The 15,284-nt window shown below is 38.4% G+C and overlaps 1 protein-coding gene across 2 annotated transcripts in view; it reads left to right on the top strand.

Moving 5' to 3' along the window:
• The window catches only part of LOC144608751 (uncharacterized protein CXorf65-like), a 66,028-nt gene extending 52,035 nt beyond the window's left edge, over positions 1–13,993 (top strand). Inside the window, exons 7-8 of one of the 2 annotated variants that reach the window (XR_013549232.1) lie at positions 9,175–9,313; positions 13,883–13,993. Coding sequence is in view for 1 of the 2 variants with exons in the window: in XM_078426821.1 (XP_078282947.1) it covers positions 9,175–9,189 (15 nt within the window). In the remaining variant the exon portion in view is untranslated. Of the gene's footprint in view, positions 1–9,174; positions 9,667–13,882 lie in introns of those variants that run through there. The other variant, XM_078426821.1, reaches the window with a different exon arrangement.
• Positions 13,994–15,284: the final 1,291 nt, after the last annotated feature.

Here is a 15,284-nt window from a genome sequence, read left to right as displayed (position 1 = left end):
TTCTGGTCCATGCTTGTAGATGAATTATTACAAATCAGATTAGACTTCAAATCAAAGTAGCTAAACTGAAATGGTGCAAGAAGATAAAAACAGGTGCAATTTGCGAACTAGGTGGAATAATGTTGAATAATGTTTCAATGGCTGTCTGAGATCTCAACCTCTTAAGCTGCTCTGTTGCAGTCTTTCCATATAACTGAACTGGAACATCCCAGGTAATATTTTGGTGAATCGACTGCATCCTCTCCAACACTATCACATCCTTCCTATGTCATCCTTAACTCTTATCTCCCTGCTTCTGTAATGAAGAGCAGTGGTGCCTATGCCTACCGAACCAGATTACCGACTTGTGTTGTCAGCTTCACTTGTACTCTAACGTCCCTCGGTTCCTCAATGCTTCCCAAGGCCATTCTATTCATGGGGCCTGTCTTTGACTCATTAATACTTCCAAAATGCTTGGTTATTTATGTCAAGAACAGCTGAATTTCCATGAATGTTCATGTAAAATCCTTGGTCATACTTGGGAAAGGACCCAACATTATCAAGGACCACTTACAAACCAACCCGATCATTCTATCTTATCAATTCTACCATCAGGCAGATGAAACAAGAGCTTGAAAATACGTACCGCCACATTCAAAAACAGCTTCTTCCCCACTGTTACCAAACTCTTGAACAGACCTCTCAAATGTTAAGAGTGTATCCCAATATTGCAATCTACTTTGCTGTCGCCCTTACACTATTTTTTATCTGCCCTTTCTCTGTAGCTGTGACACTATATTTGGACCTGATTTATTTTCTCTTTTACACTGCTGATGTACTCATGAAATGATCCACCTGGAATCAGGCAAAAGAGAGTTGTTTTTTTACTGTATCACGGTACACATGACAATAGTAAATCAATAAGTATCAGTTTTTTTAAAAAAAGAGGACGTGAAACTTCTGAGATTGAAAGCCAGTTAAACAATAAATGTTCAGGAAAAAAAAATTGTGATTAGACCTTGTGACATTAATTCAGAATACATGCAGAAGACATTTTACAGTTCCTTACTATTAAACTCAAAAGATTACAGGTTTAGCAAAATAAATAAATGATTCATACCAGCAAACTTTTACTGTGCAAGAATATGGTGGATCAGTGAATCAGGAAGAGACATTAAAAGTTTTTATTCTAGTTGTCTTGCAAAGTATAGTAAACTTTCTACAGCACCAATTGTGAACTGAAGGTCACCATTATCTTCACCTTTAGCTTAAGGTAGCTTTCCATATACCAACAAACATCTTTGCTTCTCATCTACTATGTTTATTTGATATCAGATCAAATAATACATATCTCATCACAATGAAAAACAAACTTAACAAGTAATAAAAAATAACTTAAATGTTTGTGCAGCATCCACTGAGTGCATGTTAAATGTGACATTGTCATTTTTGTCCTGATATGACATAATGCACTTTTTTTTAAATATAGGTACCCGGCTGTACAATTAAACCACTAAACTGCACATAATAGGGCAGTTTGTGTCTGTAAGTAACCCTGAATTGCCTGTAAGTACATTCCATCAATCACCATTCAGTTCGTTGTTTTTAAAATTGGTGTCCACTGCAAAAAGGAACAGTAAAACATGGCAAGGTGCTCTAACGATGAACAAACATGGAATACCAGCCTTTCCAAAGGAAAGGGAAATGCACTTCAATCTATGAGTATTTCAAAATCACTTGAAAGATACTGAGGTTCAATGACGTCGAGGTTACCCAATGAATGAATGACAGTGTTCTGCTGTATCAGGCTGGGTCCTAAAGATTGTTTCATCCTTCCCTAAAGCACCTCAGTTCCCCATAAGCAACTTGGGAATTTTACTTGCCTGCTGATTGTTAGTGGCGTTTTGATAATACATTATTTCCTGCAGATGAATTACTCTTGGATAGATTTCACAGACCACAGTTTCATCCATTTGTGGGCCACACTGGGTCTTTGTCTAAGCCCTTGGACCAAAACAGGCTCACAGCCCCACCTTCCATTTTTGGAATAATTTCTTCACAGGAGCCAAGCCACCACGGCTTCGCTTTTCCAGTCCCTATCAGCTGTTGCAAATTATAAGGTCCTAATTAATGTCATGTTCAATTGCGGTTGCTTAGCAGCCCATTGTTTGCCTGTCTCGGTGATGTGGCAAAATTGCAATGAATGAATTGATTAACAGTTCAAGAGGTCATAGGTAGCTTTGCTTCAATGTTATCCGCTTCTCATTTTCTGCACTGAATGATTCTGCAATATTTATACTTAGTTATTATGCAGATAAGTAGCTTTTACATTGTCTTCCTACCTCTTTAGCTGTAACCAGAGGTTTATAGAATAGCAGAACAATTGAGTTTTTATTTCCCTTGATTTGAGGAAGTGAGCATGAGGACTGTGCAAGATTTTAAATGTATATTTAGTTCAGTTCAGAGATACAGCGTGGAAACAGGCCCTTCGGCCCACTTAGTCCGCACCGACCAGCGATCTCCGCACACGAACACCATCGTACACACACTCGGGCCAATTTACACTTAAACCAAGCCAATTAACCTACAAACCTGTACGTCTTTGGAGTGTGGGAAGAAACCGAAGATCTCAAAGAAAACCCACATGGTCATGGGGAGAATGTACAAACTCTGTACAGACAGCACCCATAGTCAGGATTGAACCGGTGTCTCAGGCGAGGCAAGCGCTGTAAGGCAAAAACTCTACCGCTGTGCCACCGTGCCACCTAAAATTTGTTTTCTCAAAGTAGTTTAGATTTTAATGAAAGGTGATGGAGCTGAAACAACCTTTCCTTTTCCAACAAGATTAACCTCCTGAGCATGACCAACATTATCTGTGTTTAGTTCAGATCTCGGGCAAAATTAAAAACTTACCCTGCAATTTAGATTTCCATGATTATATTTTAATTGATCTGAGATTTGGTATTCGGTTAAGGATGAACAAAACGAGCATCTGCAGTTCTTTGTGTCAACAAAATGTTTTTGTTTCTGGTTGCTTTACATGGATTGATTCCAGGTGGGATTGACATCCAGTAAATGTCTTTTAGCTTTGTTCTTAATTGGATTTTGTCCTGGTCAAAACTTGAGTAAGGTCTCCCTGGAAGTCCCTTCTTAACCAAGATTTGTGACAACAGTTTCCTCCTCACCCTACTCCAGGCAATTATCATTAACATTTCTTTAAAATAATTGAGGGGATTTATATTATTGCTTTGAATCCATCCTTCAAAAATTAATAACTTTCCTCAATACAAACTAATAAAGTGAAAATAATACAGCTAGTTTAAATGGACTATATAGACATTGAAAGTGGTTACACATCCCAAGCCATTACTTACGGCACATTTATACTTCAACACTAGAAAAGATAAAGTTGTGATTAAAGTTGCCATTGTGTCTCAAATATATTAAAATTTAAAGCATTCCATCTGCAAGGATCTACATGGCTGCAAGAATGAAAATATAAAACTACATTTAAGTTGTTTATTCACAAACGACCAGTCCTTCCTACAGGCTGAAAAATGATTTATTATCCAGAGTAAATAAATAAAATTTGTTCAGACTTCTTGCCTGGTTGATAGATATACCCATGCATTGAAACTGGTAGGAGTATACTATTGGGGATGAAGGGGTAAAACTATCAAACTCTGGATGAATATATTGATTCATAATTTATGTTAAAATATGATTGTTTCTTTTTTAAACTTACACTTAAGTTTGGTAAAGATGTCCAATGTCAACAAGGTGAGCGTTGTCCATGGATGTGCATCCATGCGGTGACCGCTTGGTGCGGCTCCAGGCGCCAGCGCTTCACTCTTGCTCTGCCCGCTACTTTGGGAGTCGTGGTCCACTCGCCCTTTGTTACGCACCTGCTGCACAGACTTTCGCCCAGGTAACGTTCGCCTGCGCTCGGCTGCTGGATAAGTCAACGCGTGGCTCGCAATGCACTGCGCAATGGTGCTCGCTGAAGATCGGAACATATCCTGCAGATTTCGGCAACGGTGGGGGGCAGGGGAGGGGGTTCCCTGCGAGTGAAGACTTCCAGCCACAGAATTCACACATGGCTCTGGTGGAAATTGACTTTTCCATCTCCCTTTCTGCATTTAAACTTCATTTACATTACCCTGGCCTGTTCCATTGTAATCGGAAAATGACTGCTGGAGTTTGTTCCTGATGTTCGTGGTCTACATTTATCTGGATTTTCTCTCCTTCCAGCTCTGGGAAACTGTTGATTTTAGATTGCATCTGCCATGCACAGGTATCCAATAGATATAATCCAAATTATTTTGAAATAAGGCAGGTAGAAGCCCATTTCTGAAGACAGTGTACAGCACCTAAACACACAATGTGCGCTCAATTGACGCATAATTCTGACACATGCAGAGAATTATACCCGTTCCTCTCGAAGATACCTGGGTTCACCCCTGTCGCGTACAAGGCCATTAATTTAGGACTGATGTTGATCAATGCCCTCACTTCATTACCAAAAGCTACTGATTTAAAATGAACAGTTGAACTAGTATCTACTGACATTTGTAAAAGTGAATTCCAAATATCTGCCATTTTTCTAACCACTTCCGAAAGACCTAATTGTAACTCTTAGACCATTTGCTTGTTCTTGGGTTCACGAACCAACAACAAAATATTCCTGTCTGTTTATCCTATCAATTTGCTTGTTATTTTGAAAACTGCTCAAATTATCCCTTAATCTGGTAAATTTCAGGAAACTCAACTCTATTTTATTATCTCATGAAAACGAAATAACGTTTAAAAATTGGATTGGGCAGTGCCTTCCCTTTTTGAGGTGATGATCAGGTGGGCATTTGATTTATCCTGAGTAGATAAATCAGGTGTGAAGATAGACCTTCAGAACATAATCCACGTCAGTGAGCCTAACCTTTACAAGTGGGCCCAATAATGCCATTATTTATGGACACGAACACAACAGGAGTTGCCCACCATGCCCCTCAAACTGGCCCCACCATTCAATACAATCATGGCTGGTCCATGCCAGCCACTTTCACATAGCTGTCAATTCGTCAAACTTTCAAATATTTATCTGTCTCCTCAATTAAATAATATACCCAATGATTTGGAAGTTCACTTCCCTCAGAGAGAAAAAAATCTACCACATCCCTTTGTACTCTTACCAATGTAAATTGGAACTGAATGTTCCAAACTGCACTGGGATCACAGAATGCATTCCCAGAATCAAGATCGAAATTGGAACATTACAGCATTATGTAAAAGGAGATTGATTACTGGCAATGCTGCTGTACTGGGATCATAGGTGCCAGGGACCTGATATGAATCTTTGCTCTCCATGGGTGGCCCTGTGTCAGGAAGGCAGCTCATTGTGTGGTCCACGGTGGGTGGTGTGCCCAGTCACACTAAAATGTGAGGCTCAAAACTGTACCCTGATCCCACAGTGAGCATGGGCCATTATTTGTGTGGTTACAGACCACCCAGGTCATTGGGTTCTGTTGGGTGTGACAGAAGCTTCACCAGCTATCTTTGGTCAGCTGCACAGTCCCCCACGCAGTCTCTCTGCATTGACCCATGAGCAGGCCATTGATGCAACAGCAACTGCAGATTGGTGTTGGATTCCAGCACAGCAACATACAGTAACAGGAAGGTTATTAGCAAGCAGCAGACATTCTGAGCAGAAGTGAAGCTAAATCTCATTTTAACACTTGTTTCTGGGTGAGAAGCATTCAAATGTTTTTTGACCAATTTTACAATGCTACTATGGGGGCCCCAATATGATGGTCGTGCAAAATGCATACATGCTTTGTGCACCATTCAGATACCCAATTTCGAGTCAATTATATCTTCAGCATATCAGTTCCTCCAATAAAAAGCTTTGTAAACTAGCTGTAAACCATAAATCAATTTTATAGTTAAAATTTTAAACTATAAAATTTATAGTTGTAAACTAGAATGTCTTACCTCCCTATGTTCGAGGGGTTCTGTGTGTATTATGGCCAATGTCCTAATGCCTTTTGCAATTATTCTTCATACTTACCCATAATCATTTTAATGAACCAAATGCACCTTAAAGATTTCTTGACCCTTCCTTATTTCTGTTTTCTTTTACACTTTAATACTGCCACTTCTGCATTATATTTTCAATAGCAATTAGTTCAATTATGTCGCACTCCAAACTGTCCTGCCTGATTAAGTTTCATGCTGTTGCTTTTTTGATTAAGAGGGCAAAACAAAACATCAAACCAATCTTAATTATCCAAACATTATTTGAAGCAAGATCTTTGGAAACAATGTTGTTTTATGAAGACACCTCCAGTGTATCACAGGGCTATCTATGTCATTGGTCTTTATGCTTTCAGATGTCATAAATGTCCATACTTTTATGGTCCCTTTACAAAAGTGCTGAGGACAACAGTAAATGAAGAAGACAATCTACATAAGAAGCAAAAATAAAGCAGCTCATAAGCAGTGTCCTTGATGTAAAGTTACCACAGAATTTATCAACTGTCTGTTTCAAAATACAGCTGTTCTAAAAATGGAGTCTGCATAATTTGTAATATAATATGTGGAACACATTTATCTGGAATCTGACGTTGCTATTTCAGGATATTTCCTCCTGCTGTTGACTGCTTAAAGATTGCAACAGACTTAATTTAACTTATGTTTACATTCCTACAGTTAACACAGAAAAAGTGCAAGAAAGCAATACTTGTTCAAAATTGTGCTCTTGCCTTTGTCACTGTACAAACCAATGCACACAAAAATGCCAGTGAATAGAAAATTAGTGGATGAAATCCAGTTTGTTTGACAATAGACAATAGACAATAGGTGCAGGAGGAGGCCATTCGGCCCTTCGAGCCAGCACCGCCATTCAATGTCATTCTCAATCAGTGTTTGCATAGACTACATTAATGTTCCTTGTAAAATTGAACAATTTATTGAAAAATCCAAAATGTTAGTTTTATTTCTCTCACCTGCTGCTGCTGCTTGTCCTTCTGTGATTCAGTATTATTTTCTATTTTTCACATCATCCTCAACATTTTTTTTCATATTCAATCATTACAACCAATTGCCCATAATTCAATATTGTACGACTTTATACCACAGTGAATATATTAAGCATTTCACTACTTTAAAGTGCATAGACAAATTGCATTAGGAAGTGCCTCCAACAAAATATTATATTTTTATACAGTAATTGCGAATGAGATCATTCAAGGGACATTTTCACACGGAGTATATTAATGTCAATGAATTGGATTATTGAGTGATATAGTTTAGATTGGTTTAGAGATACATTACGGTAACCGGCCCTTCAGCCCACCGAGTTCGTGCCGACCACCGATCCCCACACATTAACACTATCCTAGTCACACTAGTGACAATTTACATTTTATACCAAGCCAATTAACCTACAAACATACATCTTTGGAGTGTGGGAGGAAACCGAAGATCTCAGAGAAAACTCACGCGGTCAAGAGGAGAACGTGCAAACTCCGTACAGACAGCACCCATAGTCGGGATCAAACCTGGGTCTCCAGTGCTGTAAGCGCTGTAAGGCAGCAACTCTACCACTGCTCCACCATGCCGCCCGATGTACTAAAGAAGTTTTATCGCAGGCGGCAAATTACCAACTATATTTCCAGAGTGTTTCATCCATTCAACTGAAGCAATTGTTTACGGTAATTTATTCATGTTAACTATGTAAAATGGAAGAACAGTACAAGATGTGTGACCACGATATATTTTTGTGCTGATAATTAAGGGACAAATATTGGCCAAGAAACTCGAGGAATTTCCTTCTACTCTTCAAACATTGCCATTGCATCCAGAAAAGAGAACTGGCAGGACCTTGGTCTAACATTTCTAATAGGAAGGTGGAGCTCAGTAATACAGTGAAGCATCTGTCCAGATTCCACAACTCTGTAGCATGGTTTGACTCTACAAACCACTGAATCTGAGGCATGAATGTCCTAACTTCAAGCCTGGCGGCAAATAAAGATAATCTGATATACAAGTTGTCATGGTTCTGTAGGAAATATCAAACATTTCTTGTAAAGTTACAAAAACTGTTGTAAAGGTATTTTACCATAATCAAATCTCAACCTTCAGGTGGCAGTTACCGACCAGCTAAATCTCCCCACAATATTTGGAGTCTTTAACAAAATCATGCCAATCACATTGCATATCCATTATTTTCCATTTATTCTGTAATAAATCAGCCACTGATTTAAAAATGAGGGTAGACATAAAATGCTGGAGTAACTCAGTGGGACAGGCAGCATCTCTGGAGAGAAGGAATGGGTGACGTTTCGGGTCGAGAACCTTCTCCTGCCCTTCGATTTAAAAATGATGGTCCAGTTAAATAATTACCTCAGAGCTACACTACCCACAGCCCACTCAGATTTTCTGGGAGTCTTGGGATGTTCATGCCCCATATATAACAAAACACAATTCACAAGAAAAAGCTTAATTAACACATAATCATAGGTCATCCACAGATAGGGTTCCTGAGTTATGGGCGATTTGTATTTTGCGTAACTTCTATTAATTAAAGCCACATTCTGGAAGATAACGGAATGGTGCAGAGGAAGGTATGAAGCTCATGCTGCTTTTTAAATAAATTACATTAATTGGAAACGGAACAAGGCAATTACCCACAACTATTATTAGTTTTCACAATCAGTTAATCTCGAGGCAACTGGGAAGATTGGGTAAACCCCACAAACTCTCAATTTAATTATTTGAAATATGAAATTATGTTGCCAGAACAGTATTAACCATTTTAATGACTTGCATATTTGTCCAACCAAAACCCAACACATTATCTAATTTAAACTTCCTCTGCCATTCCATTTCTGTCTTTCCTCATCTCAGATGGATCACTATTTAAAAAAAATACTCTCAGAAATCTTTTCCAAGATTATATATTTGTTATTTTAATGCCTGATTAGAGATTTAAGAGATGCCTTACTAGATGTGTTTAGTCGCATTTAATGCTTTTAAAGTGTTTTTAAAGTTTGTACAATTTTTTTTTTAACAGTTTGAATATCAGTAACATTGTGTATTTTTTGGATAAATCTTGGATGTGAAATAGCCACTTAGTGTTTTGTTTTCTCTCATTTTCTCATTATGAGTCTTAATGCTGCCAAACCTTTCCTTCTTTTGCAGAAGGCTCACAACTAAATATCCTCCCCATTTTTCTCACATTCCCATTGGAAGCCGAACAAACAAGGTTGAATTGATTTTCTTACCTGGATCGTGTGAATGCTGTCAGATTACCACCAAAATCAACAACTGGACCATCAAGGTGGAGTGCAAAGTGGTTGTTTTACTGATTGATGGTTGTTTATACTTGTAATTGTTTTTTAAAGGTTAATTTAAGACTATCCAACATTAGTTTGTGCAGTATGTTTGCAGTCAACAGGAAGATAGCTGTATTCCTTGTGACTGCACTGCACTTGAATCCACCTCCAGAGGGAAAAGATGAATTGTTGTACCATCTGGCTCTCTGGTGCTTGTAAATGAGAAAGAATGTAATGCTTATCAGCAGCACCCTTCAGTTCTCATTATGTGGTATAAAGTGTGTGCATTTTGAAATCTGCGATGTCTGCTCTCTAGAGAGTGACAGCTCATTGCCCTTTAGTTCCCCAATGTTTAGAATTTACAGTGTTCACAAACAGTATGAGTCTTGCTCTTTTATTTGGCGCCTGTTGAAAGAAGAGAGGAAAATAAATCTGTGGTGATTATTTATCCAGAAAGCAGTCTGCCTGTCAATTACTCTGCTGTTTTTTTAAAATCTCCCCAACAGCTGCTGCATGTGAATGAGGGGGAGGTGATGACCTGTCTCTGAGTATGTGCCAACCATCAGGCAATAAAGACATTGTAAGCAGTGGCAGAACATCCCAAAACACCAAATAATACCCAGGATTCAGCATGTGAGAGCATGTTGTGATATCAGTTATAAAGAATAGATCCTGCACTACATTAGATTCTTTTGTTCAGTTAAGCATATAAATCTCGTGAGACAGAAGGCAGCACTTGTAAGTTACATGTATTTTGTTTTGCAGCACACTACAGATATATTTAAACCATATATATATGATTGAAAACACCTTTTTAAAGGAGCAGTTCATGCAATAGAAATAATAACTTCTAAGTAGCTCGATTGTGTGACATTACTAAACACAGGAGCACAATTCAAATCAAATCCAATTAATTTTGTCCTTAACATTTAAAATATTGGCAGGTCTTTCATTAACTTCAAAGATTGGTGCACAATAATAGCTCACCGCTTAGGTACATGGAATGAAGATTTGTAATTTAGAACATCATAAATTTTAGATACAAAATTGACCTTTTTCTGTAAATCATGGATATAATTTATCCTGTTAAATCTCAGGACCTGATTTAACATCATTTAATCTTGATCCCAGAAATGTGTAGGAAAGAACATAATCAGTCTGAAGAAGGTTCTCCACCCGAAATGTCACCCATTCCTTCTCTCCAGAGATGCTGCCTCTCCCGCTGTGTTACTCCAGCATTTTGTGTCTACCTTCGATCCCAGAAACACTGTTTCCATGGAAATAAACATTTTTGGATTTCCCATATGAACACATAATCTCGGTTGGAACTATACTCCAGCATTGAAAGAAAGCAGTTTATAGGAGGCAGCATTTTATGGATGAGAGTTGAAACCAACTACCCATTTCAAGCTAAAAGCAGATGTATTAACCATTCCACCAAATTTCTTCTTATGGATCTCACTCGGCTTATATATTTCTGCAGTGCTTAAATAATAACTGTTCTTCAGAAACAATTTAACTGAATAAGTACTTCTGAAAAATTGATGATTTGATGAAAACTTCCACTTATTCACCATTTGTCATTTCCAAGCATGTTTCCAGTGTTGCACAAAAGATAAGAGCAAAAGTTTTTTTTAAATTTAATAGGGTCTTAATTTTAATGTTTCAATAAAATGTCGTAGAATGGACATAGAATGGACAATAAAATGTCGTAGAAATTCAGTTTTATTTCCTTGATAATAATGACACAGTTGATTATTATTTATAAGGTTGCATTTTGATTTTAATTGACCTGTTTTAATCCCTCAACATTTGAAGATTGGAGGCAGATAAATTATCAACAATGGGAGGGCATTGAACACTGTAGTGTTAAGTATAAAAATTAAATAACATAAATCAATCTTACTTGGTTTAAAGTATTGTGGTCATCATAAAAGAAAAAATCAGAAATGTTACTAACACCTCCTCAAGGTCACTTGAAATTGTATGATCTCCGTCTGAAATAGGGTCCCAACTTGAAATGCTGTCAGTCCATTTTCCCACACAGATGCTGCCTGACCAGCTAAGTTCTTCCAGCGCTTTGTTTTATACTTGTAAAGCTTTATCTGATCGTCAATTTATTAACATCAAATATATCTATATCAATTAGTAAGTGTACAGGTGTAATTACATTTATTAATAATTATTGATAAAGGTCATTTCCTGCCAAGCCTAATAAAAGTTTCCACTTAATTGAGTTTTTGAGGGTCCACACAATACAGCCACCACATTAAACATTGCCCATACAGTGGAGGCATTGAATTGGTTATTTGGTTCTATCAGCCGATTAGAAGGAACAGTCGCAGAGCCTTTTGTTCATATCAATTCAGGCGAATGACATAACGCTAGCTGTTATTTTTAGACCGCATGTAACAGCAAGTTTTCTTTGCACTAACGCTTCGGCAATTGTGTAATTCAGACTGCATTTCAATGTAGGCATCCAGAAGGACACAGTCTCACCCTACATTATTTAAAAATCACTTTAGTCCTTGTAATCTGATTTATAGCTCAAGCTTAAACATTGATATTTGGTTCAGAAACTCAGCAGGTCAAGCAACATCTCTGGAGACCTTGGATAGGTGACGTTTCGGGTGTATCCATATTCTCCAGAGATGCTGGCTGAAATCGATGTTATATTTTTTAAGTTATTCACATTTTAAAGTTTAAATCTATCTCCTAAGGAGGGAGGTGGAGGGGAGGGAGGTGGAGGGAGGGGAAGCAGGGGGGAGGAGGAGGGGGAGGGGGGAGGAGAGGGTGCTGCACCAATGCAGGAGAGGTTTGGGCCCAACGTGTCCACTTGGTCTAGTTAATATTAAACAGTCATAAAGTTATAACAGCATGGAAACAGGCCCTTCAGCCCAACTCATCCATGCTGACCAAGATGCCCCATCTACACTAGTTCCACCTGCCCGCATTTGCTCCATATCCCTCTAAACCTTTCCTATCCATGTACCTGTCCTTGAGAGAGTTAGATAGAGCTCTAGGGGTTAGTGAAATCAAGGGATATGGGGAGAAGGCAGGCACGGGTTACTGATTGTGGATGATCAGCCATGATCACGATGAATGGCGGTGCTGGCTCAAAGGGCCGAATGGCCTCCTCCTGCACCTATTTTCTAAGTTTCTATGAACTTGTAGCGGGTGAATTCACTGTAAATATTTAAATTACCTTCCTGGAACAGTTGTAGTATATTTGTATTACTGAGATTTTTTTGTTAAGTTGTAACAACAGCAACTTGCAGGATGACATTATTTCTCATTATTCTACCTGGATATACACTCTTAATCCTTTTATTCCTCTCCTGTTAACATGCTAATTTGCGGCTCAAAGTATTCAGACAATCTGCTGCCTGCGAATTGCTAATGTCCATTGATAAACAATCCAGAGCTGTGCATGGAAGTGAGTCTTCACTGGGTCACTTTGGAGATTGAGCAGATCAGGCATCTTGATGGCTCGACCAACCATTGCTCAGAGATGTTTTGCTCAGAAAATAATGTATTAACAAAATGTAAAACTATCAGTTGAATAAAATGAAATAACCAAAAGTATTGAAGTCTAACAGTGGAAAACCTTTTGCCGTGGAAGTGTGAACAATCACATTAAGGTAGCATTAAGTTCAGACTTCTTCAGGCTGTTCTGCAAGCTACTAAATCAAGGCTTCAAACTCTAGTTCCAGTGATAAATTATAGCAGCTGTTGCCCTCTTTCCAAACTGAACTTGAATCTGGGTCCCTAAGCTCTGCCACAATGCGTTTGAATGTCACAAATGAGTGGCTGTGTAGTTATGTGTGACATATGTGACAAAGCACTCAGTGACAGCAGTAAACAAGGGAACAGATGTAAGGGAGCTTTTACACCCGCAGTTAATCACATGGTGGAAGGACTGTGAATGTATGCATCCCATCATTAGAACAGAGGTTTCCACAGCTTTAGATTCATGACATTTAAAACTTATAAATGCTGACACTGTACAATGTTGCTCTTACTGTTTACTGTGTTCATACTCATTGAAAATAATCATTGAGTCCCAGTAACTAGTGATGCACAAATGTTACTCTGAACAAGAAATTATGAAAGGCATGGATAGGGTAGACATTCAGAACCTTTCTCCCCAGGATGGAAATGTCAAAGACTAGGGGGCATAGCCTTAAATTGAGAGGGCAGAGTTCAAAGAAGATGTACCGGGCAAGTTTTTTCTTCCCAGAGGATAGGTGGGTACCTGGACTGCGCTGCCAGGGGTGAAGCAGACAGGATAGTGGCATTTAAGAGACTTTTAGATAGATACGTGGATATGCAGGGAATGGAGGGATATGGATCACATGCAGGCAGAGGTGATTAATTAATTTTAGCATGTTCGGTACAGACATTGTGAGCCGAAGGGCCTGTTCCTATGCTGTACTGCTCAATGGTGCCTTATTTGTTCTATGTTCCTGTGATGCTGCTGCCTTTACCATCAGTGGAATATTGAAATAGATTTTGTAACTGATGGTGAGTGGTGAAAGATTGAAAGAATAACACCTCTCCAATCTCCCCTGCAGGAACTTGTTGAAACCATTGGGAGGATTCCTTGGGGTGAATCTTGCTGAGATTAAATGACTCTTTCACATCATGAGGAGAACTGTCTTTGGCGATCAATATAAATGTCATGCCCAATGAAAAAAAGATTTCAACTTTGTAAATAAATATTTCAGAAACATACCTTATTTTTAAGAAAATAAAAACTTAAATATTTTGAAAAAAACTCAGTTATTTTAACACTTCCAGACACCACTAAAAGACAAAGTAACAAATCAGCAGGTTTTTATTTTAATTGGATTGATTAGAGTTGTATTTTAAAACAAATTACCTACCTGAAAGTCCTCTTAAATTAACAAACTCTTACCTGATATTTCCATGAAATCTTTGTTGATTCCTTCACTCCTTAAAAAATAGCAAGTTGATAGTTCAAACTTCAAATGTATCTTTTTCACACAGAGTATAAAATGTGCATCATATTGTGAAGTCATTTAGTCAGCACTTGGTCGAGATAAGTCAGTGGCCAGTTATGAGGCAGGAAATTGTGTATTAACGTGGCCTACATCTAGCATGATGCCAGTTTTCAGGCAGTTATATTTGACCAAAGTGAATTACAAAATTGAGAGCTCCATCAACTCAAGTAAAAGTCACCTTTCTTACACAACGGCAGCACAATTTTTTTTGTTCTTGGGGTATGCCTGTTAACAGCCTAATCATAGTTAACATAGTTGCCTTGAAAAGCTAGCGATGTGTTTCATGGTGACAGTGCTCCCATAATGTCTGGTCCTGGAAGAGAGATAATAAACTGTTGGTGATAGACATTCTCAGAACTGTATTTGACAAAGAAAGTAACTTCTGAAAGGTAATATTCTCACATCAATTGCTGTACCCGTTGTTCTTTGTGGTATGGTACAAGTGAAGGAAATATAACTAAATAACCAGCATAGATTGCTTTATCAATCAATCAATATATCTTTATTGTCATTGTACAAGTACAATGAGATTAAGAATGCTACTTCCATATCAATGCTATAAAATAAATAAAACACGGCAAAAACAAAAAACAACAAAAAGGGGGAGAAAAAAGAAAAAAGAAACAAGGTAAAATGCAAATAGGTTCATGCAGGGTCAATTGTGCCAGATGACCATGGGGGCAGAGACACAAGAAAATAGCAGCAGGAGTAAATCCAACTGGCCCCTCGAGCCCGCTCCGCCATTCAATACGATCATGGCTGATCCTACCCCAACCCCCTTCCCATTATCGCCCTTCTTCCCACCCAAAAGAACCATGTGATCTCCTGGGAGAGGTGAAAAACCGGATAAAAACCCAGGCCAATTTGGGAAAGAAATCCGGGAAATTCCTCTCCGACCCCAAGCTAGGCGATCGAAACTTGTCCAGGAGATTACTCAGGTCTTACTATACTA

Source organism: Rhinoraja longicauda, chromosome 32, assembly GCF_053455715.1.
Source record: "Rhinoraja longicauda isolate Sanriku21f chromosome 32, sRhiLon1.1, whole genome shotgun sequence".
NCBI classification, from domain to species: domain Eukaryota; kingdom Metazoa; phylum Chordata; class Chondrichthyes; order Rajiformes; family Arhynchobatidae; genus Rhinoraja; species Rhinoraja longicauda.
This window is presented reverse-complemented; position numbering and strand designations above follow the sequence as displayed.